At 42.7% G+C, this 25,329-nt stretch overlaps 1 protein-coding gene across 1 annotated transcript in view; it reads right to left on the bottom strand.

Annotated features, from left to right (window-relative positions):
• PKHD1 (PKHD1 ciliary IPT domain containing fibrocystin/polyductin) overlaps window positions 1-25,329 on the bottom strand; it is a 226,094-nt gene that overhangs the window by 139,301 nt on the left and 61,464 nt on the right. The window contains exons 35-36 of the mRNA XM_062489610.1: window positions 11,707-11,857; window positions 546-758 (exon numbers count right to left, since the gene is read on the bottom strand). Of these exons, the coding sequence (XP_062345594.1) occupies window positions 546-758; window positions 11,707-11,857 (364 nt within the window). The remainder of the gene's footprint in view (window positions 1-545; window positions 759-11,706; window positions 11,858-25,329) is intronic.

Here is a 25,329-nt window from a genome sequence, read left to right as displayed (position 1 = left end):
AAGATGCTCTGATGGCTGGAGCCCCTCTGCTCTGGAGCCAGGCTGGAAGAGCAGGAGGGTAACCCTGGAGAAGAGAAGGATCCAGGGAGAGCTCAGAGCCCCTGCCAGAGCCTAAAGGGGCTCCAGGAGAGCTGGAGAGGGACTGGGGACAAGGGATGGAGGGACAGGACACAGGGAATGGCTTCCCACTGCCAGAGGGCAGGGATGGATGGGATATTGGGAAGGAATTCTTGGCTGTGAGGGTGGTGAGTCCCTGGCACAGGGTTCCCAGAGAAGTTGTGGCTGCTCCTGGATCCCTGGAAGTGTCCAAGGCCAGGCTGGACAGGGCTTGGAGCAACCTGGGAGAGTGGAAGGGTTTGGAACTAGATGGCCTTTAAGGTCTCTTCCAACCCAACCCAATCCATGATTCTATTAGAATCATGACCAAAATTTTGTGAATTTATTTTTCTTCCAAAAATGTTATTTTTGTGTGTGTTTTCTTTGCTTTTTTTTTTTTCTGTTATTCAATTGTCCCTCGCCTTTGACAATAAAAGAAATGTACTTACCATGAATAGAAAGGGTCCCATTCCTCACTGCCAGGAATTTAACTCCATATGGAAATAATGGTGGAGAATGGAGGCTTCCATAGAGATAGATGTGTGCTTTGTGCTGGAAAGGGGCCTCAGGGGATCCCACCTGGAGCTCTCCTCCATCAGACACCAGGATGTAATGAGCATGCAGTTCTACAGGTCCTGGTCCAGTAAACAGGAGTTTGCCACCTGAAGACAAGAGAAGAACAAAATACAATCATATATTCAGTCAGTCATTCTCTCACAGTCAAAGGAACTGTAAGAGGTAGGTAAATAAAGGGCTTTGCAATAAAATTACAAAATTAAGGCTAAAATGTTATTGGATTCTGTGACATTTCCACCTTGCTCTCTGTTTCTCCCTATGGATTTATCAACACTTTACAGATTTGATTAATCCAGTCCATTTTTTGATTCTATGACATTCTGAATTTCTAGACTTGAGCAAGGGCAGTCAGCCTGGGCAGACTCTCCAACCACAGCTGAAGGAAGCTGTGTTTGGAAAAACCCGATTTTAACGGACTAAGTCACTTAATGCTGAAAAGGGATATTCCTATTTAATTTGTATTACATTACTTGTAAGATTACAAACTAGTTGTGACTGGGAGAGGAAAATTGCTCTGGAACGTAAGAGCTGGCAACTTGTTTAGATCAGTGGTTGATTTAATCCTGCAAACTTTTCCAGCTGCTGTTCAAAACCAGATGCTTCCAAGTACAGCATGAGACATGTCTCCCTCTTAGCTAGCTGTGAGTTGATCTCCCCATCCCATAAAAACCTCATTTTAATCCCTAATTATGGGTTAGCTTCACCTCAAAGCATAAGGTTTCAACTCCTTGCCAACATTTTCCTTCTACTGACTATTAGTATAACTGGATAAGATTTGCTAGTAATAAAGAACTGGTGTTTGGAATTTTTGTGATATTTGGTCTCAACAACTTCTTGAAGCAATGAATTCTGTGGATTAAATGCATAGTGCATGAAAAACCATTTCCATCCTTTTTTTTTTCTTCTTCTTTTTTTGACTCAAGCTCTTCAATTCTGTCAAATGCCTCCCTTGTTCTTGCCTCTTATGAGCTGGAAATCCCAGTCTGCCACCTCAAGATGGTTTATTCCATTATCTCCTCTCCTATTTCCTCTCCTCTGAAGGACGCTGTCACTTTAATTCCAATGGATGTGGACAGAGTGGACTCTCATTCTTTTTGGCACACTGCACATAGGATATGCCTTCCTAGGTCAAGCCTAGGGAAATTCCCAAAGCCTGGAAACTTCACACCTCTTCCAAAGGCTCTACCATGCTCCCTTTGTGTGAAGTAGCTGACAGCTGCACCGGCTCATCCCATAGCCAGTTTGCTACTGGTGGAAGAAGTTTTTAATGGTGATCTCTCTACCTACAACCCAGCTGCCTCTCCTGCCTCACAAATCCTTCCTGTGAGGGTGGGGAAGCCCTGGCCCAACTCTGGAAGTGCTAAAGACCAGGCTGGATGGGGCTTGGAGCAACCTGGGATAGTGGAAAGTGTCTGTGCCTGTGGCTGGGGGTAGAACAGGATGATCAGATGATCTTTGTGGTCCCTTCCAACCCAAACCATTCCATGATTCCGTGATAACACTACCAATCCTTAGCAAGAAGAGGGTAGATCAGACATCTGGATTCATTGCAGTATTTAGACAAAAGGAAAAAAGAAAAAAAGGAGAGAAGTTCTAATATACAAACCTGATTAAGTACTATGTTAATCATTGCTCATATTCTGCTTATCATGATTTCCTTTTTTATTCTCACATGGAGGCAGCTTTCCTTGTTTCATTGATTTCTTGAGCTTATAACAAACTTAGTCCTCATTTCTTAGCCTTATTTTAAAAAACACAGTATTTGAATAGGGACTACCTATGTATTTTCTTTCCAGATTTCATTGCTTTCCACATTTTTACATGATTTTTTACGAAATATTCTTAAGTGAAGAAAGAGAGAAATCTCACATTTTCCTCTGTATAACCCCTGGTAACCACAGGTTTGCTCTCACAAACACCAACTCTCCCATGTGTAAATTGTCTCTTTCCCTAGACATACTTTTCTACGTACTAATGTATTAGTGTTGAGCCTTCATAAAGAGCTTTTGCAAATTATACTGCATGGATTGTGATTTCCAGAATCAGAACAAATTTCAGCTTGTTTCATGCAAAACAAGCCATGATATCTGACTCCAGCAGCAATTTTAAAGCTCTTGAATGAGACTGGACCTGTTGATTTTAAGAATGTGTATTCTGAAAGAAAACTTAATGTTTTCATTCTATTTTCATTATTTGGCAATAAATGGACTGCTGGTCCATCTTCCTCTTGTGATATAATTTACCGTCCTGTTCCTTCCCGTACTGAGAAGAGAAATACTTATTAAATACTTTTCTCTTATAGCAGAAGTGTTAATAATTTTATCACCACAATCTATAAATGGAACTGTAAATCACTGTGATTTATTTCACTCCTAACATAAAAAAAGACATCTTCCCTAAGGTCTTTATTGACTTCCAATGCTCTGTTCTCAGTGAAATACAGTAATTTCTGTTTCCACTTCTCTTCATACAATTTTTAATGAGTATTTTAATTGCTGCCATGCTGTACCACTGAACCAGGAGGGCTGGTAGACAGCTGTCCTACCCTTTGATCGCAAAATCATAATTCTGTCTCAAACAAGATTTCCCAAGTTTCAGTCACATATTACCCATTCAAAATTTTCAAGCTGATCAAAGATTTTTCCATATCTTCTGTGGATTTCTGAGTGTCTAAGAAGCTTGGATGCTGCTGACAGCTCTGGGTTCAAGTACAAGCAATAGTCCCACCACTACCCAGGAGCAGCAGGAATTCCAGCAGGAGCTGTGAACACCTGGCCTGCCAGTTTGACCTTTCCAAATCAGGAAATCAGAAAATCAGAAAATCAGAGGGAAATCAGGGAAATCAGAGTCACTGAGGTTGAAAAAGACCTCTAAGATCACAGAGTCCAACCATTAACTCAGCACTGCCAAGTCCACCACTAAACTATGTCTACAAACATCAAGTCCATGCATTCTTTGAACACTTCCAGGGATGATGAGACAACCGCTGCCCTAAAAAGTTTGTTACAACGCTTGACCTCCCTTTCAGTAAATAAAAGACCTCCCTTTCTTACTAATGGCCAATTTAAACCTCCCCTAGTGCAACTTGAACATTATTTTGGGAAGAAATTCTTCCCTGTGAGAGTGGTGAGGAGTTAGAACAGGTTTCCCAGAGAAGCTGTGGCTTCCCCATCCCTGGAATTGTTCAAGGCCACCTTGGATGGGGCTTTAAGCAACCTGGTCTTGTTTAGGGTGTTCTGTCCACAGCAGTGGGTTGGAACAAGATGGTTTTTAAGGTTCCTTCCAACCAAACCATTCCGATTGTGGGATTTCCTGCATGTGACTCTTTTCCTTTCCCTTAGAAGCAGGAGTCAGACGGAGTCAGACACAGAAGTTAACCTTGGAAAAGAGGCACATCAGCTACACTTATGGTCACTCTACAATGCTGCTGTTCCCTGAATCTTTGCAAAGCTTCTGAAAACCTCCCAGGACAAGTCAAAATGGTGCATGATCTTTAGGAGAAGATACAGTGGAAAAGTAAAGTACAAAAGTAAAAAGTATCAACTGCTGAGAATAAAATCAGAGCAGTACCACAGAACAGAAAAGAAAGCATTAGGAAGGACTCATTTAACCATTTATCAAGTCAATGTGTAAAACAAACTCTGGCCAAACTTAAAAATTCTTCTGTCCAAAAATTGCATATTGTCCCTCTAAATCTCTGTGGTTTTTGTTGGGTCAGAATAAATATACAGCTGTTACTTTACAAGATTGTCTTCTCCTTTTTAAAAAAAAAGAAAATGAAAGTTATGCTTCCTTCTTTTATTGCACTTGACCCCCTCCTCTGAAAGCAGAAAGCAGGAATATTGCTCAACAGCCTTTGGCTGTGACCCTCAAATTGTTTGTTATGGCTGCACAGGAAAGCAAAGTCCTACACATGACCTTGAGGGTGATTTTATAAAAATCAATCAACCACTGTTATGATGGCCTCCCTACCAAGCAAAATAAATACAATTAAGCCTATAATCACTTCTGTACAGTAATGTGCAAATTCAATGGGTCTCTTTAGGTGGAGTGAGGGAGAGAGGGGAGAAATATGTTGAGGCTATTTGATACTTTGTGAGAACATCAGAAGCACCATTCTTCTCAATTAACCCAGCAATTAGCCTCCACCTCTGCATGAACAGAAAAGAAATCTTTCTTTATCTGTCTTTACCAAAGGGGGGGAAAAAGGAGAAGAAATAATAAAAACAAGGCAATTCCATATGTCCCACAGGAGGGGAGAAGCAGCCAGACCAAATAATAATAGTGAAAAAAAACATTAAACAAACGTAATAATAAGGTGGGAAGTTTAATCTGCTGAAAGAATAACTACAACACCAATGGTTTTGTGAAAAGAGATTTACCTCCTGAAGTCCCTGGGAAATGGTGGAGGACATGCTCAAAAGTAAAGGATTTGGAAAGGGAATGTATCAACAATTCTCTCTGCCAGGTGTCCTGGACTAACTCATGCAATTCCACAGCCCAGGTATCCCAAATATTAACTATGAAAAGAGCCTGCATCTGAAGAAAAAAAAAAAAAAAAGAAGAAGAACAATGAAATATATTATTGGGAAGACTGTTGTGGGGAGTTCCTCCTTGCCTCTGTCAAGAAGATTCACACTTGCAGACATAGCGGTTTATATGCCTTCTCAAAAATCTCATTTTAAAGAAAATTAATAATTCTAAAACAGATATTCTCATAATAAATAAAAGCAAATTTACTATCTTTCATTTAGGTTGTGGTGTAGACTGTTTTAGAGATTTCTTGAAATTGGAGGAAGGCAAAATCCCCATTCAGGAGTACACTTTTGCATGGAGACATTTTCTATTATTACCTTTTGAGGCCACACTTTGAATTCACTGTCAATATAAGATACTTTTCCTAATGAACAGCTCATTAGGGAGATGGGATAAAAGCAACATATTTATATTTAGTTCCATTTCAGATATTCAGTCCTGCTTCAAATTTGATTTATTTCTACTTCTTTACGTAAAGCTGAATACAGTGTAAAAGCCAGCAAACTACAAGAAGAGTGCTGGATAGTCTCAAGACATTTTTTAAAACAATCAAGCAGTAGAAGAGTATCAACAAAATAGTCCAATACATCACTACAGTGTCATGACCTTCTACTAGCAGGAAACGTCCTCTACATGGCAGGTGGTTTGCAGGCTGAAATCTCATCCCCTCACCTGGACTACCTCTTCCCATCACAGAGCAGGTGAGATGTGCTCTGGTTGCTCCATGATCAGGAATAACTCAGCCCCACAGCTTTCTGCTTGCTCTTACCAGCTCCTCTCACTTGGTGTTTCACATGACAAAGCCACAGGACTCCCCATGAGACAGGCTCAGGCTCAGAAGTTCTATTCCTGGCCAGCATCCCCGAGTGGCAAACAGCAGGGTGCCACTGCCAGAGCTGGAATAGCTTTGCTTGATCCTGTAAAACCACAAGGCTTTCATATGCTGGCAGCCCCCTTACTGCTCATTCTCCTGCTTCAAGGGTATCCCTGGTAGGACCTCCAAGCAGGGGAAAAAAAAAATCCAAATCAACTAAAATCTTGCTGTGTACAGAAAGAAAAATATAAAGTTGGTGAGCTTTAGAAAAGACAGTAAGTTATTTCATGGATCTGTCACCTGCACCCTGTTAACATGCTCACAGGACATTCCAATGAGCCATGAAAGTTGTTTGCAGCTTGGACCATGGCTGAACAAGATGCAAAGGGGAATTTTGTTATGTTGGCCCCATCCCAAAGGCTGCTCAAACCAAGAGTCGAAAATTCATCCTCCACCTCTCTCGAAATGTTCTTCCATGTTCATAGCACACAGGTACAGATCCCAGATTAGCTCTGAATTCAAATGCCAATGTATTTCCACCAGGACATCACTAACACACTCAAAAGTTAAGCTTGGATTCCAGCATTTTGTTGGATGGAGGCCTTAATCTGTCCCTGGGAGAGGAATCAGCAGCTGCTTCACTACTCTCAGACAGAATTCATCTCCCCAGCCTGACAAGCCTTTGTTTTTTGGCTTGCTGTGCGCACAGCCATCTGTTCAGATGGCACGTGCTCCCTTGGAAAATGATCAGGCTCTTCCCATAGAACACAGGAGACAAGCAAAAGGCAATTCCAATCAGCTTCCCAGGAGATGCTGCCAGAGATGCATCTCCGTCAAAGAAATCTTGCTATTTCTTCAGCTCTTAAGGGGCCTCTGAGATACTTAGCAACACCTGGGTGAATTTGGAAGACGAGAGCTGACTTGGTTGGAAAGAGGTGCAGACACCCCAAAGGTGTCTTCTAGCACATCTGACATCATCTGGGATCTAACTGAGAAGCTGCAAGGTGAGTCTTGTGAGGGCAACAGGTAAACAGCACCCACAGAGGTGTGATGAAAACAATGGTCCCTGGACTGTCATTTCAAGTCCCCAAGTGACAGGCATTCATTAGGTGCACATTTGGAAGTTCTTCCCTGTGAAGGTGGGGAGCTCCTGGAACAGGTTGCCCAGAGAAGCTGTGGCTGCCCCTGGGTTTCTGGAAGCGTCCAAGGGCCAGGTTGGACAGGGCTTGGAGCAAGGTGGGATAGGGGAAGGTGTCCCTGCCCAAGGCAGGGGGTGGAATGAGATGAGATTTAGTGTCCATTCCAACCTAAACAGTTCTGTGATTCTGTGATTGCCTCCTTCCATGACAGTGATTAGGAGAAAGAGATGGTGCAGCCTGGGGTTTCTGCTCAGTCCATGCCAAAGCTGTGTTCAGTCCCTTGGCCAGGATTAGCTTCCAAAGATCTGCTCATTGTGAAATGTCCCACAGGTGTCTCAAGAGCCGCTGAAATTGCAGCAAATCAATTTAATTGGCAAGAGAGTCCTGGGAATCCAACATACATCCTATAAGCCCCTATGAAACATGATGGAAAAAGAAACCTGCAGTCTACAGCAAATGTGAGCCAGGGATTGCAAATGGGGAAGGATCTGTAAAGACCCACAACTTAAACTACTACAAATTCAGGGTCTTAAAACCCTTACTCCAGCAATGTCCGCATCTGTGAGTTGCACTCCACTGGATAACACTAAATCCCTGCAGAAAAATATACTGAAAAATAAAGAACTGATGCCTTTCACAGTTTTTCATGAAAACAGAGAGGATTCTAAAGCTCTGAGACTAATTATTGAAGGCTCACCATAACAATGTAGGAAAATATCACACAGTGACAGAGAAATAGAGCTGACTTCTTCCTTTTAAATCTCAATTAAAAAATACATTGGATGAAATTTCCCATTAGCTGGTACTATTTGTACATCCCATGTTCTTTCTTTAATTAAAAAACATGCTTATTGCAATACTGCCAGAATAGCTTTTACGGTATTTTAATTGTAATGTCTCTGCCTGATTTAAAAAAAAAAAAATATGAACTGGAAACTGCCTGGAAAAAAAAAAAAAAGGAAAAAGAAAAAAAAAAGAAAAAAAAGATATCGCAATCTATATCCCACATGGATTGATCAAAATGGCACAGAAAACACCATGACAGGAACAGTTCCAACTGTGCCTACTGACAAGGGATTTAAAAATGAGTTTAAGAACTGGTTGATGCCATAGAGAAGAAAACAGAAGGAAGCACTTTTTCCTTCTTACTGTGAATTAAAACCCAATCTTTATCAGCAGTGACTGAAGCACAGTTTATTTGACAGCTACTGAAGTCGGTGTATCAGTGAATATTTGATGCACGTTGCTAATAGCATCAAAGAGGAGGAAAAGACAAGCAAAATCAATATCTGTGTTTTCCCTACTCCTGGATTTACTCACAAGATCCATTCTGGCCCAAGTCTGATCAAAGCGTGGATTACAAGAAATTAAAAATATTCACAGAATCAGATAATCAAAGAAAAAATGCACGTGGCACTCAGTGCTCTGATCTAGTTGACATGGTGGTATCTGGTCAAAGCTTGAACTCCATGATCTTGGAGGTGTTTTCCAACCTAAATGATTCTTTAAGTGAAAATGAGTCTTTTCCAGTACAAAGATCAAAGCAATCTTCTCCCTTATGCCTGCAAGAGTGACTACCTCAAAATTGCCTTTGCAAGATCAACTCCCAGATGGGAATCTTCAATTCCACTGGGGAGTACTGGGAGTGTCACCCCAAAATTTGTCTCTGAGGAACTCCTGAAACACCAGACAGCTGTTTTTCTTTTTAGTTTGTTTTTTTTTCTTTTTCTTTTTTTTTTTGTTTTTGTCTCCAGATCTCCCTAGACCACCACAATTCTAGACAAATGCAACAACACATGTCTGAAGTATCAACCCATCAAACAAAAAGTTCCTCCAGTGTAACCCCTGTGCAAAGGAAATTTCCATCTGTACTGGGTTATCATAAATATTTCCATACTTGTGATGCTGGGATTACAAAAATAACTGCAATCTGCTGAACATACAGAATTATCTACAGTCTGTCTATCTTGTATCTCTTCCCCAATCAGTCTTGTTTGAGCTATTTCACAGCCTGGCTATTAAACTTTCCACTCTCAATATTCATGTGTTCATGTTCTGCTTGTTGAGGAGGCAGAAACTGCTGAGCCCTTGTGGCACTTAGCAGAACCCAGCTGCCTAACCCTATTTTTCTATTGTTTCAACCTCCAGATCTTCTGCCCAGACAGCCTGGTCATTCCCAGAACCACTATATGTTTGGGGCTATATGTTAATACAGCCAAAGAAGGGTCAGTTTAAGGCTGTAGGTGAAGTTGATGTTCTAACACTCTTTAAATAATTCCTGCAATGTTGAAATCATCAAAAGGAGTCAACACAGAGGCAGTATTCAAAATCCCCATGGTGTCTTAAAAAAAAAGGTGAATTTCAGGAAATGGGCCTGTAAACATGTGTTGGGTTTGTTGGATACAGCCCCAGAAAATGGGCAGTGTAGCAGCAGTGGATTCCGTAGCATTACAGCATTTTTCCATCCACAATCCCTTGTATTTTCAGCTTAAGAGTGCACAGCCAGCCTGTAGCTGAGTCATGAAAGCCAAAGGGAGCAGAGCTACAATTTAATCCCATTCTCCAGATCCGGCTAAGGAAATCTCTCCAGGTAGAATAGCAATGGGATGTTTCAATCAAAGCACATATTTACACCTACCTTAGGGGTTAGGGGTTTACTGCCATGCCCATCTTGCACCTGGGGAAAGTGGTTGATTATCTGATGTGTTCACAGAGTTGGGAGTTGCTGCTCTGAGGGATCACCTGTGATTCAGACTGAGATGGGTGTCCATAACTCCTAAGATGAACAGGTCTTTGGTGATGTCTGTTTCTATCAATACAGGAGACTAAACAACTCCCCTGAGCTGGACAGCTTTAAAAAAGGGAAGGTGAGGAAAGATAAATCTCAGCCTCATTTCAGAGTAGACCTCAGCATGTCTTGATTCCAAATCTAACCCAGGCTACTCAGCCAGAGGACACATGCAAGTGGGAGTGCATGCAACAAGCAACTTCACAAAACTCAGATAAATAATCCCCATGCAGGCTATTGTTTTGAAAATGTTTGGTTCCTCTGTTTGTTACATAACACTGGAGAATATAATTACATCTAGAATATTCTAAAGCTGCTTTTCTAACTGAATTGACATTATAAGCCAGGCTTCTTGGAAAACACAACGAAGAGGAGGAATGATTTGAATGTCAGATGAGCCAAAGTCATAAAGATCCTACTCCAGACTTCATTAAATTCAATCAGACCTCCGGTAGCTTCATGAGGGCTGACTCACGGATCAAATGAGCCTTTGAATAGGTCCAAAGTTCAGAGGGTTTCTGCTCCAATATTTTCCTCCAATTCTTCACGAAGTCAGTGACTGAGCCCCAAAATTTTCATCCAGATTTGCAGCCAAAATAAATCTGGTGTTCTGACCTGTCTCCTCAAAAGTATGGCATAATCACAATGAGGCTAGGAAGGATCTTGAATCACAGATTTAGAATTTTCACTGGGGAAAAAAATTGTGCCAAGGTGCTTTGCCTTTATTTTTAATTTTGTTTTTAAATGGGAATGACGTCTGATGTAGTAATCCTTGAAAACCTCTGAGCCTAGACCGAGCAATTTTAATTAGTTTTGGAAATGTTCTCATGATAGGGATAAACTTGCAAACCTTTTTCTTAATTGAATTATCATTCAAATTTAAAATAAAATATAATTGTCAAATGCATGAGTTTTACCATCATCTCAACGAAAAACCTTTAATATCATTTGAGTATTAAAGCAATTTTGCCAGCAACGATCCTGGTCTTTAAACATATAAAACTTCTTGCTTTCATTTTCTGAGCTCTATTTCAGCAGAGGCTTAACTTTGAGCAAGGAATTTCACCAGCACAAGTCATTCCCTTAATACCAGGCATGCGTACAGCAGTTTCCACAACCAGGATCTAGCTTTCAAAAGAGAATATTTCTGGCATGGAATTACAAGTCCTTTAAATTCTTACTTTGACACCCACAGAGATATGCCAGTCTCACATTTACTCGACGTATGGGTATGTAAGCCCAGCAAATCCCGGGTTTCCCATCATAACTTTGCTCAGTTGTTTACTTACTGCCCACCAGCTGCACTCTAGGATTTGGGATTGCATTTGATAGTTGCGACCTGCAATTCTGTAATGTCAATAACTTTGTAAATGTGTTTGTGACGCACCTTCCTCAAAGACACCAAACAGAACAGCGTTGACGTTTGTTATCAGCAGTGCCCTTATCATCAAACACTGCTCAGGACAGCAGCAATTTTAGCAGGAAAGAAGTAAAAAGGGGGGGGGGGGGGGGAAGGCCTCTTGGCTTATGTTGTCATTATGCCTCAGACAGCATAAACAATTCCTTCTGCACGTAGAACATTTAAATTCTTTCCCTGTCCCCCCATCACTGCCCCCTCGCATCTACTGAGAGCAGGCTCAGCCTGCACAACCAGCTGTCTCCCCTGACGCTGGAGCTGGGGGATGGAAGGAGACATCAGGGCCACGGAAAACCCCATCCCCGGAGGAGGAAGAGCACCGAACCCCGCTCCGGCAGACCTTTGAGCTGCAGCAGGTTGAGGATGCTGGTGGTGGTCCCCAGGAGCAGGGTCCGGCCGCCTTCTACCGTGACGTTATCGCCATCTCGCGGCTGGTGGCCAGCGGGCCAGCTGGAGCCCTCGTCCCACCGCCCACAGAACCGCAGGGCAGGCTGGAGAGAGAAAGACCCAGAGAAGTTCAGAGCTCACCCCTTCCCCCTTACAAGAATCCAGTTCGCTCAAACAAAAGCGGAGGAGATGCCAGTGCTGTGTCCAGCGCGGCATTAGCATCTCCTCTGCCGTGCTCTGGGCAGGATCCCTTCCAGAGGGAGGGATAGATAGTGCAAGGAATAGATGGATGTTGGCATGGGAGAGGTTCTTGGCCTTTAGGAGTGCCCGACACAATTTGGGGGTTGCCCCTTGTCTCGTTGTGGTCTGGGGAACGAGGGATTTGCTGCACACCAACTCCAGGTTTCCTGGTGTGTGTCTCTCTCTCCATCCCGAGAAGCAGAATGACACTGTTGTTTCCTGGCAATGTCATAAAAGTAGCCTGAACAGCTTAAAATTAAAACATCCTGCAGGATGGACAGTATTTTGCTTTATAGGTATTTTTTGGTTTTTTTTTTTCCCAAAGTCTCTCCTGCCACTCATCCTCATTTAGGCAGACTCCTCTCAAATACCCTTTTAGCTTTCTCAGCTTATCCGGTGTTATTATTGCCTCTGCTTTGAGGGTAAGCACAGCAGTTCCAAATAAAAAAAAAAACTGGATAACTTGAAAATTGCTAATAGACTGACTCATGACGTGCAATGGTAAAATGATTCCTGAGTTTAAAGGTTCCTCCTCACCTCTACACTTCAAGCATGTACTTTGCAGTGAAGGTTTCATAGAATGGCAGAATTGTTTGGGTTGGAAAGACCTGAAAGGTCATTTCCTTCCAGTCCCCCTGCCATGGGCAGTGACACCTCCCACTAGACCAGGTTGTGGTGGTTAAGGCTGTGGTTAAGGCCCTGATGGTGAATTTCTTGAAGAAAATGTGAATATTTTTGCCTGGACACGCGTGCACCAGTGTGGACATAGACATCCAAAACATATAATTTGGTCTCATCTGTGAACCAGCAAGAACATCCTCAACTCATCTGAGGTGGTGGTGAGGAGAAACCAGACATGGAAATATTTGTGGTCCTCACTGGACTGTGTTAATCCAAAACAGCAGTGGAAAGAATAACTTCAAGACAAAAGCAGAACAGAGTTACTCCATTTTCAAATGGAGCACATCGAGTGCATTAAAGCTTTTGCTCGGAAGCTGCAGTTGAGGTGAATCAATAATGGGGGTGTTATGATCATTATTCTCTCTTACTGTGCTGTTTTCAGGTTATGTGCCTGATTTTTTTACAGAATATCTCCCACTGTGCTGTCCCTGAGCAACCTGGTCCAGTGGAAGGTGTCCCTGCCCATGGACCTTCACATGAGCTCTAAGTTTTTATCAACCTAAACCACTCTGTCATTCCACTATTCTAATTATTTACACCAGGAAACAAGTGATGGTTCCCAGACTAAATGATACAAGTGGTTGATAACCACCCTGGCTGGATGCTGGGATCTTCTACAATCCATTCTGTGATTTCTGTACAAACTGAATTAACTTGGTTCAGTTCAGAATCAAGCCTGGGACTTCATTAAAACACAGGCAGTGAAATATTCTTGGGAGCTAAAACTCTGGTGTCAGATGGAGTGAACCACTTCATCATTACCAAAGTAAAATTATTGCATAGTTGCTAAGTGTGGTAGGACAAGTTTAATTGTCATTGGTTGTAACCCTATATTTATCTAGTTCAGAGATTTAAGACAAATTGCTAGCTGAAAGGATAGATGTCATTACCCATTATCTTTCCAGAGAGGCTGTGAATTACTCTCATTGACAATGCTATGAAGCAGATTGTATAAAATATACAACAAATCCAATAAAAAAACAGCTAATTAAACTTGCTTTTATCTTGGAGGAGAGGACAATTCATAGAAAGGTGTGTACAGTGCTTATCATAAAATTGCAAATTCCACAAATTCCTGTTGGGCACAAATGCTGCCAATACCACCAGCGCAGCACTGGAGGAGGCAGCTGTGAAATGGTGGGATCCACAGGAACATTTGGTTGAGAAGGTTTGCTGAATGCCTTTAAGTCACTCTGACATCACTCTGACCCTCTGAAATCTCTTAGAACCTTCCAATTAACTCTAATGGGCCAGCAAGGCTGGAAGGAATGTACCAGACCTTCCTGCTAGCTCCACTTGCTAGCATTTAGTGAGCTGTTGATAGAAGCCCTGCAAGAAGAATAAATTCCTCTTCTGAATTTGAATTTTTTTTTCTTTTAAATGACAGCTAGAGATTTCTGACTAGAAAATACTCTAGTTCTTCACTTAAGCTTCTCTCTACCTAAAGCAGTGTTTGAGCTTAATCGGTTTCTGCTGTCACCTCTTAGAGGACTCAATGTCTGTTCAGTTCTACCAATACCATCTGGCACAAAAATCTCAGTGTTTGTACGTGACAGAATGGTTTGGGTTGGAAGGGACTTTAAAGATCATCTAATTCCACCCCCTGCCATGGGCTGGGACACCTCCCACTATCCCAGGTTGCTCTAAGCCCCCATCCAATCTAATTTTGGACACTTCCAGGGATCCAGGGGCAGCCACAGCTTCTCTGGGCACACTGTGCCAGGGCCTCACCACTCAGAGGGAGAAAATTACTTAGTCAAGGTCATAAAATCCTCTGTTTTTCCACCCAGTCCATACCAAAAATTTTCCAATGAGAAAATGCCTGCTTTGTACACTGTCATGTGTACCACCTGTGTGGTCTTTCAAGTAATTTGTGATTTGTATTTCTTCTTCTTTATAAATAAAATTAAACAGATGAACATCAGCTAACAACACAAGACCAAGAGCTGTTTACAATCACTCATACTATCCTTGCATTACCACGGAGAGAATAAATCCATAGAATCTGTTTTAGGAGGAGAAAAGGGGGTTTGCTCAAGGAACATACTTTTAATTACCACAGCACAGAGGAATGTACTGGAGGGTTTGAAGGAAGGCATCTCCATAGGGATTGAGGAAAGACATCAAACAATTTTGTTTGATGACTCTTCTTTTGCAGTCCTGCACCCTTCCCTAATATGAAAGAGAACCTCCTTAAGATCTTTGGGAGAAAAGGGTGTGGTCTAATGCAAGTTTAGTGAAATAAACACCTGCCCTGAACCACCAGTACAGTTTTCCTCAACTTTGTGAAACCCATATCATTATCCCCCCCGACTTCTGGGAGAAAAGCACAGAGCAATCTCCAGATGCAACAGAATTCTGAAGTTCCTTCGCTGAAGGGTGGTGGTGTTTATATCCAGCTCTGTTTAAGTGGCCCATGCTAAAATAACATGAACTAATACACAAACTAATTGCCCATCTCTCATTAAGCAGGGTGGGTGACAGAGTCACAACATCTCTCTCACTATTTGTTTTCAGACAAGCAAAACTCTTCCTATTTTTTTTTCCCCTGCCTGGCACACTGTATTTGACCTCTGGTGTTTAATTGAAATATTTCTCAGTAAGCCTGAAGAGCAGCTGCAGGTGCCAGGGCAGTGGCTCAGTGCCCACCCCACATGTGCTTGTTGAATGAACCAGGAGGAACCTGCAGAGCCAAGGAAAGTTGTGTGTCCAGTAATGGTGCTGGGCATTTTCCTCCTCTGCTTTTTCCAGCTTCAGGAAAAATGGCAGGGAGCTAGAAAGTAAGGATGGGAGAAAGAGGAGCTGGCACAAAACAAACCCTGAGCTGTGAAGCTGGCTGGCAGCAGTGAGATGGCATCTCCATGCTCTGGCTTCAGTGTGTACCAGAGTTGGAAAGATAATTTGGAGGAAACAGAGCTTGTGAGACCATAACATCTCTGCAGCCATCTGTGTCACTGTCCCAGCTCACTCTTGAACAGGGCCAATTTCAACGAGGTTTAAGAGGAGAAGCAAGACAACAAAGATTCTGTAATCCTGCAAGGTTTGTAACAATCAGTAGATAAATTGGGGCATGAGTGTTTTCTGGCTTTATATTTTATACAATGTATTGAGTTAAACAAACAATTATAACCTGAACTAAACATGTAAAATCATGCCCCAAACTGTTGCAGGATGTGCCCTCACATAGGAAACCCACTCTGGCAACATTTCACATTTAGAATCCAGCACTGCAGATGGCATTAACCCAGTAGGGAGCCAAACCTGCAAAATACCGACAGAAACCTCCTGTGGGTGGGAAATCACCAGCACTGGGAATCCCTAAGAAAACCCAGTTGCTCTTCCTGGGGCACCTAAGAGCAGAAGGAGCTGGGAAGGGATCTGACCTGAAAATTCAGTGAACAGAGTCCTGCAAGTGCTTTCCAGTCTGACATCCATTTGGAATGTGTCATGCCCACAGCAAATTTTATTTCCTAGAGCAAGGGTTTTTTACCCAGAGGGAATTTGGGCACTGGAACAGGCTCCCCAGATCAGACCCCCAAGCCAGATGGAGCTTAGAAGCATTTGGACAATGCTCTCAGGCACATGATGGGATTTTTGGGGTGTCCTGTGAGAGCCAGGAGTTGTACTCAATTATCCTTGCGGGTCCCTTCCAACTCAGAATATTCTGGAATTTTAAGCACAACCCATATCAAGCCCAAACCTCATGTACCAGGCTCATAGCTTGTTACAACAAGGTTAATTTTGGGGTGGCGGGGGGGTATCAACTCTTTCCCAATCATATCTTCAAAATAACTCATGAATTATGTAAAACTAAAATAACATTTTTGTAGCATACAATAAAAGACACACCATCTCTTTGCAATTCAGCAAAGACCTTACCCCCTTTCCTGCTTACTGCACCTTCTTTTTTCATTTTCCAGGCAGATTTCTTTCCATTTTATGTTTTTTAGCTGCTGCTGTTGTCATCCAGGCTGGGGTTGCCTTTCTGTTAGCCTTTGGGGACACAGTATCTCAGGATCAGTTTGTCAGCTTCTGCCTGGGACTACCAGGGCTTAGAAACAGCAGCAGTGATTGCAACAACTGAATAAATAATAGTGAAAAACTTGCATTCCCTTCCAGGCTGGTAAACTATTCACAAATGGGAAGGATACCAAAATGCAAGGTTTGGGCTTTAAAGGGTTGAGAAACTCCTGATTTAGATGCAGAATAGGTTATTTTATCACAGTTTTGGATAACTAAACGATTTATTTAGTTAAGTGGTGTTTGTTTAGAGTACAGTCCCAATAAAAAGGACTACAACAACAGTTATAGGCACAACGGTAAGAATGTTCATCCTCTCATCAGAAAATAAATTTAAAAACAAAACCAAGAAGCAGTGATGTAGTTAAACAGAGACCCTGCTTCCTGCTGTGCTCACTGTTCTCCCTTCTGCCCTCAATTTTAAGGAGAAATTCTTTACTGTGAGGCCCTGGCACAGGTTTCCTAGAGGACCTGTGACTGCCCCATCTCTGGAAGTGCCCAAGACCAGGCTGGGTGGGGTTTGGAGTAACCTGGAATGATGGAAGGTGTCCCAGCCCATGGCAGGTGTTTTAAAAGAATATTTTCTTTGATGTCACTCCCAACACAAACCATTCCATGACTCCAGGCTGTGGGTTCCAGCTGAGGGTTACCTGTGACAGGACCACAGGCAGAATCCTGAAAGCAGGAGGGTTTTCCCACTAACTCCAGCCCCAGCAGAGAGCTTTATCCTTTCCCCCAGACCCAGCTGACAGGACATGGAGCACGGGGTGGGTTCCTGCAATCTTTAACAGGAAGAAGTTTCCCCTGTCCCAGTGGGCACAGCCATGAATGAACAAAGGTTTGGAATGCTGCCCACACAGCAGAGATTGACACCCAGGAGAGCAGCCTTTCCTAGGTGCTGACAGATTGCCATTTAAGCAGGGAGTGTGGAGAGCAAGTGTTCCTGTCTTCAGCCACCACCAGAGACAAGGTTAACACTCCAAGTGATGGAGCACAGCACAGATTTCCCCACACCACGCACCCAGGACTCCACACCACGTTTGAAAACATTTTAATTTCAGTGATGGATACAGGGAGCTCACTTTCCAGGCTGTGAACTCTTAACAGCTCCTCAGTTTAATACATCAGAAAAAGATTTACACCCCCTCACCCAACTCCCATCCACCTGAAGGAAAGAAAAGCGTATATTTGAAGGAGACAAAAGATGAGGGAAGGTATTTTATTATACTAGATGTCTTTTACAAGGGAAGTATTTTCAGCCATCTGCTCTAATTATTCCTCCTGTATTGGCCACCATCTTCATGCAACAATAGAAATAATTATCTCCTCAAGGGCAGAAAAAAAAATATTTACAGAAACAAACAAAAGTTGATTATCTTTAGCTCCTAGGGAAAAAAAAAAAGAAACAAGCTACTTCTTAATGAAGGAGCAATTAGGAAGGTGGGTAGAACATCTATAATTAAACCAGACAAATTGGTGCAGGCTCCTCCCTCCTACACATACTTGAAAGGGATGCAAATGCAAGTTATTTGCTACAGTCAGTAGAATTAACAAGCAAAATGCTTCCCAGTGCCCAAAGAAGCTGAACCTGTCTCTTGGCATCATTCCCTGCCACTCCTGCTTGTCGCACCTCTAACCCTTGGACAAATTAACTGAAAAATACCCACCACAACTGCAAAGCTATGGAATTTCAATTGGCATGGGGTGGTCTCTCTCTGTATAACAGCATCCCCAAGACAATGACAGGATTCTCATTCATCCTGTTCTTTAAGAGCAGCCTCCTGCCTGCACCTCACCACTCAGTGTGCTTTTTCTATATAAACCAGAACCAGAGGATTTTTGCAATTGTCATTTCATTCCCTGCAGTGCATAAGAATTTTGCTCACTGAGGGAATGAAGGCATATATACAGCTTTGTGGGAAAGATGGAATGGGGTCATCCCAAAGAGAACATAAAATATCTTATACTGTGCAAAAAAAAGAATAAAGCTCAAAAAAAAAAAAAAATTCTCTACTAAGAGCAAAGCACGATGCTTCATTTTGTAGACAAACATATGGATGTTGATTTCCAAAAAGAAATTAGTAGAATTTAAGTGTCTGTGCTATGAAATCAATGAATGGCCATACTGAAGATGCTCAAGGAACAGACTTATCAGGGAATTGGTGGGATCATCATCCCTGGAAGTGCCACATGGATGTGGCACTTGGGGACATGGCTTAGTGGTGGACCTAGGTAATGGTTGGACTTGATGATCTTGGAGATCTTTTCCAAAATAAATTATTCTATTTTTAAGGCTGAATTTTCCAAGGCTTCTCCAAGAAGTCTCAGGATAGAGGGCACCACCTAATGCTCATTACAGGTGCAAACACCAACCAGAAACACACTGGGAACACATACACACACACACAATATGCTCAGCAGCACCATAAAGGACTTTTATTCATGTGCACATCACTACACTGTTCCAAATTTGCCATTGCTTGAGGCATTTCCAAGCTGGATGTGAAGGAGAAGAAAGCAAAAGAGAATGGAATACCCCTGGAAAAGTTTGAAATGTAAAATCTACTTCCACCCTCACAGTGAAAGCACCACATTCACCTTTATCACTTCTATTTCATAGAATCATGGAATATCCAGAGTTGGAAGGGTCCCACAAGGATCACTGAGTCCAACTCCTGGCCCTGCTCAGAACAACCCAAAAATCCCATCCATGGGTAACCTGAGCAGACACTGGTAACCAAACTGGGAAACAAAGGTAGAGAGATAATGGGACCATCATCTTCTGATTTCTGAAATAAACATTTCTAAAAATGGCAGAAATTTTTGTGCTCAAGTCACAAATCACTAAGGAAGCAGCCTTAGACACATCCAAAAAAGCAAACAAACAAATAAATAACAGCCCCCAGAACAAAAAACAAACAAACAAAAAAAGCAAGAAGGAGAAGGCAAGATTTCTAGAGAACTATACACTGTGAAAAAATTAATCATTTATGCCAAAAGACAACATAATCCCCAAGAGGACTGGAAGGAACTGTAGCTATGAATAAACCAAGGATGGAAATGAACAGTATACTTCTGAAAATAACAGCATGGAGAGACTGGAACAGGTTTCCAGAGAGAGTAAAAGACCAAGCTCAGTTTTCCCTTATGACTTAGCATTCTTGACATGACTGCCTGGGACAGCACAAGTCTGGAACATAACCAAACAAACCATTTCCAAGGCCACAGGGTGATATTTTTATCACTGTCTGCATCATCTGCTGCTGTGTAACTTCTCTTCACCCCCTACTCCAGCTTTAAAATGCAGGTGGGATTATCCCACCAGGTCCCTCTTTAATTACTCACAAAAACATTGATACAGCAAGGATCATGGCTGGGTTCATGGCTGGACATGTGATGCACTAAGTAATATCTTTGTTTTTAACTGAGACTGCTTGCACCCTGAGTTAAAAAGAAAAGTTTATTTTTCCCTTTTTCTTTTCTATATTTTTAGTTTCAGTTGTCCTGCAGAAATCTTTCTGACTTCTGCTGAGTCGCACAGGCACAAGAAGTGAAGAATCTGGCTGAAAGAATCTGTTCTCTACGGGACTGATGAATGACTCTAGTCTCTCCCAAACTATTAGAGGATAAATCTGTTTACACACAAAAAATTGACCTGGGCTGGTGAGGTGGGACTAGAACCAGGAAACTGGCATGTCCCAGAGGTAAAAATGCATTTGCAGCCAAGAGCATTAGTAACTCAAGACCATAAACAAGCCACAGCATCATTAATTACTCAGACAGGGGCAGCCTCAGAAGCAGTGAGAAGACCCAAAAGCCAACTGTAAATAGTTCATCGAGCTGATTAGTTCAGGAAAAAAATGAGTGGGCAGTTTTGGAGGTCAGAGGCCATGGCACAAGTCAGTCTCAAGCCAGTTTGTGACTGGACAATGGCATGAGAAACAGCTTAATTTCTGCTTTAAAAAAAAAAAATCCCAAACAAAACCAGAAAAGCCACTTCAGAAAGAACCACCTAAAAACAAACAAACAAACAAAAAACCCAAACAAACAAACAAAACAAACAAAAAAAAAAGGCAAAAAAAACCCCACAACGGTTTATTCAGGAGCGGAGTAATAGCTCTAATTTTGAAGCACAGAAGGTAAGGTTCCTTGCTCCAGAGGTATTTAATTAAGGACACAGAGGATTAATTAATTCTAATGGTGCTTTTATAGGGAAGGTACTGAAAAGACATCACTGTTGTCAGGAGGGGATATCCCAGGTATAGATGAGACATCTTCACACACACAGGCAACAAAACTCACTCAAATTCCATGTCAAATACCAAATAATGGATATGAACACTATTAATCCACTCCATAATTAAACAAACCATGAGACCTCTGGGAAGGTCCCTGTCTCTTTACCACGCTCACATGAGGATCAAAGTGTTGTTCTTGAGTCTCTCTGGGTCACGGTGGGAGGATGAGAAAATCTAAAACCAGAAATCTCGATTTCAAATACTAAAGAAAACACTCTGGGAAGCAGAGGAACTGTTTTGGAACACATGAAGAGCCTTGTTTCCCTGAATGTGTATTTTCTGCCTGGCAACTCCTTGTTAATTCACGAGAATCTTCCCAATGTTCATTTACAGCATGATATTCAGAGACAGATTATTTATTATTTATTATTAAATCCTGTGAGTGCAAACACATTGAGGAATTCAGTTCAACCTCCCAGTTTAGATGCAACAAGACTGTGTTTTCCTTTCCAGAGCACTGTTACAGGACACACATAATTTACACATCTCTCTAAACCAGCCATTTCTCAAAGTACGGAGGCTTCTGAGACAAATTAAAAACAGCAATTTAATGGTAATGAGAAAATTACAGCATCAAGTTGTTTACACAAGCAGGATAACCAAGCCTGGTGACTGTGTCAGCCTTTGCACTGTGCAAATATTGTCCCCCATTTGAAAGATCTTGAGTTACACTCACTAATCTGAGAGCAAATACTGCAATGCAAAGATTAGCTCAACAGCTTGCTGACCACCTGCAGGAAAAGTAACCAAATTATGTCCTTGTGTGCCAGCAAGCAGGATTTCTGAATGAGTGCTACAGTAAATGGGGTGGGAGGAGTGAGGCTCATCCACCCCAACAATGCCAGAGAGAGCTGATGATGGTTTTTTTGGATCAGGCAGGAAGATAAACAGAATCACAGAGATGTTTGGGATGGGAGGGACTTCTGGAGATCATCTAGTCCTACCAGTGTGCCAAGGCAGGGCCACCCAGAGCAGGTGACACAGGAACACCTCCAGGGGAGTTTGGAATGTCTCCAGAGAGGGAACTCCACACCCTCCCTGAGCAGGCAACAAACTCACTCTTTACACCTTCTTTACACCAACAAACTCTTCTTTACACCTCAGTGTAAAGAAGTTCTTCCTCAGTTTGAGGTGGAACTCCTTGTGTTTTAGAACCCCTTGCAAGAGTCCCAAGTCCACTGTGAAGGGCAGAGCACCGGTGTGGGATCCAGCTTCTGATTTTCCCACAGCTCCCAGGGAAGCATAGGGAATGCAGGTGAGTTGATACACAAACCATCTCCATATCAGACCTGGCCTGAAGGGGGTTTGCAGCGATTTACCAGGCAAAGACTGAAAAGTGCTTGGAAGAGGGCAAGCTGTGTTTAGGCTACAGCTTGGTCTGTCCTATGCATAAAATACAGCAACCAGACAGCAAAACCACACAATCCAAGGACAAACATTGATTCTGCCTTAATTGCATCCACATCTCCTCAGCCAAAGCATCAGGGCCATTGATTATTACTGGGCACGACCATCCACTCAGGGTAGGATCTGATGCAGAGCAGCAGCATTCATAATTATCACTGCATCACAGGGATAATTGCAGGTGTAATGAGGTGTAAAGGGCTTGGCCAGCAGCAGAGGCGCAGTCAGTTCTCTAAGATGCATCACAGAATGGGAATGGTTTGGATTGGAAGGGTCTTAAAAGCTGGATCTTTAAAGCTCATCCTGTTCCATCCCCTGCCATGGGCAGGGACACCTTCTACTATCCAGGTTGCTCCAAGCACTGTCCAGCCTGGCCTTGGACACTTCCAGGGATCCAGGGGTAGCCACAGCTTCTCTGGGAAACCTATGCCAGGGCCTCACCACCCTTTAGCAAAGAATTTATTCACAATCTCTAATCTAAAAATACTTTATCTTAAGGCAATTACCCCTTGTCTTATTAGTCCACACCTTTGTGAAAAGTCCCTCTCCAGCCTTCCTCTAAGCCTCCTTTAAGTCTTGAAAGAATCATTTCCTCTCACATTTTACTATAGGGATGCAGGATTTGGGACTCCCAGCAGACACTGGGTCCTGGAGAAGTGAGTGGCAGCGACCAACAGTGCTGGTGTCTGACTTCTGCAATGGAGACAATCCTGCACCTGCCCCTCAGGTAGAGAATCTCACCCTGCACAGCTGCTATTTCAGTAATGAGAGCTTTTGGAACAAGTCCTCCCAAGCTGCGAGCTTTCAGAGCCCTCTTTCAAACTCAGTGTCCTGTTTAGCTTTAGCAGATCAACAACATGCTGCCCTCAGCCTATCTGTGTGCATTATCTGCTGCTCTAATGTATCGTGCACTGAACCACAGCATCATTACAGGTAAGTGCTCAGGTTTAAATGCAAACATAATTGCATAATGTGGTACAGCCAGGAAGAATAATGCAGGAAATAGAGCCAGCTCCATCTGATAGTGCAATCTGGCTGGAACGCCGGCCCTTCGGATCAAACACGCAGCCCAGATGGGGCAACCAAGAGTAAGAGTGCTCTGTGGTATCTTTATTGTCATCATCAAAAACACTTATCTGCCACAAAGGTAAAAAGGTGAAGATGGGACTCGTACAGAAAAGGTCACAGTAGCAACAGGGTATCACTGGGTGATGGGGGCAAGGAAGATGTCACAGCCCAGCAAAGGCCACCTTTTCCCTGTCACTCCAAGCTGAATTCACCAGTTCCTAACAGGAACCTGAACACAGAGTGGCATTTAGAGCACTGGGAACACCCACACCATTTTCCTGCAGTCAAGGGTGTCTCTAACTGATTAGTCCAGATAAAGCCTCCCACCCTACTCTGCAAGGAGCTGCACAAAGAAGGGAGAACATTCCCAACACAAGACACCTTCATGATTAGAACATGTCTGCAGCAGATATGTACACTTTAACACACTTATTTTATGAAGCCAAAAATATAACTTATTCTCAGTGGAACAGCACTTCCATCTATTTAATTTTAATTTTTTTATTTTTTTTCAGTAGTTTGAGTTCACAGCAGCACACAATAGATGATTTCAGGGGTGCAGACAGCCCTACAACAGAAGCCAGAATGCAGCTGAAGTTAATTTAGTGGGCTTTGAACCAATTGCCCTAAATGAGAATGCCTCCGCTAAAGAGAGCATCACACACATCATGGGACAGTAACTGCTCTTTCCATTTCAAGAGATTTTAACCCAAACTTCATTAAAATCAGTCAAGATGAGAGCCTATCGTGAGAGAGAGCCTCTCCACCAACACACTGCCCTCTGAACCGAGAAGCCTTTGAGTTGAAAGCACAAACTGCTGCTGTTTGAGCTGTAAAGATATCCTTCTGTCTGTAACAGGACTGTAACAGCTCATCTTTGTTGGGAATGCAGATCCCCTGCAATAAATAAACTCCATGGCCTTCACTCTCTGCCCTCCCACACATACCCTTGTCTGCCTGTTAATCATTTGGCAGGATATAAAACCCAGGGTCCTTCTACCCAAGGACCTCAGCTGGCACATCCTCACCCCAGTATCCGAATGCATTCCAAGTGCTAAAGGATGCAGATGTGTGCTGAGTAATATTCCAAGGGTGAATTTCGTTTTGGAGACAGTTGGGTACCATCCTAATGAACACAAACCATAGAGGATGTAGGTAAAAGTGGAAACTCCAGTTATCACCACCCGGACAAACTCACCCAGAAATGTTACCCATGACACCTGGATTCAAATCCATCATGTACATGACAATCCAGAAACTCTCTCCTCCTGAAATCAAACACTGGCTTGGGGCTGTGCCAATGACCAGGACTTTCAGTACATGCAATCCTTCTAGCATGGAAAAAACTCCTTTTCTGCAGCGCTGTCTGGGCCATCTCAGCTTTGAAGCCACATTTTTAACTGAGTGGCTCTATCCCCTGACTCACCACAGTAGGACTCCCAAAAAGGTCACTGCAGAGCAACACTGATTGCCCAACGTCTTCTGAACCAATTCATTTCCGAGAATCATGCAGTCAAGACTGGTTTGGGCAAGAAAGGACCTTAAAGACCATTTAGATCTCTCTGCCACAGGAAGAGACACCTTCCACTATCCCAGGTTTCTCCAAGCCCCATTCAATGTGGTATTGAACCCTTCCAGGGATGGGGCAGCCACAGCTTCTCTAGGAACCTGTGCCAGAGTCTCTCCACCCTCAAAAGGAAGGATTTCTCCCAAATATCTCACCTAAATCTACCACAGAATGGTCGTCTGCGCTGCCCTTCTGTGCCTGCCCTCCTGGGTTTACTGGTATGCTCAGGGAAAAGCTCCCCTCAACACTGATAACAAAAATTGCATCCTCTACTCACCAAACACAGGTGAAGGCAGGA

The sequence above is a fragment of the Cinclus cinclus genome, chromosome 3 (genome assembly GCF_963662255.1).
Source record: "Cinclus cinclus chromosome 3, bCinCin1.1, whole genome shotgun sequence".
NCBI lineage: Eukaryota > Metazoa > Chordata > Aves > Passeriformes > Cinclidae > Cinclus > Cinclus cinclus.
Note: the sequence above shows the minus strand (reverse complement) of the source record. Positions and strands in the feature narration are given on the sequence as shown.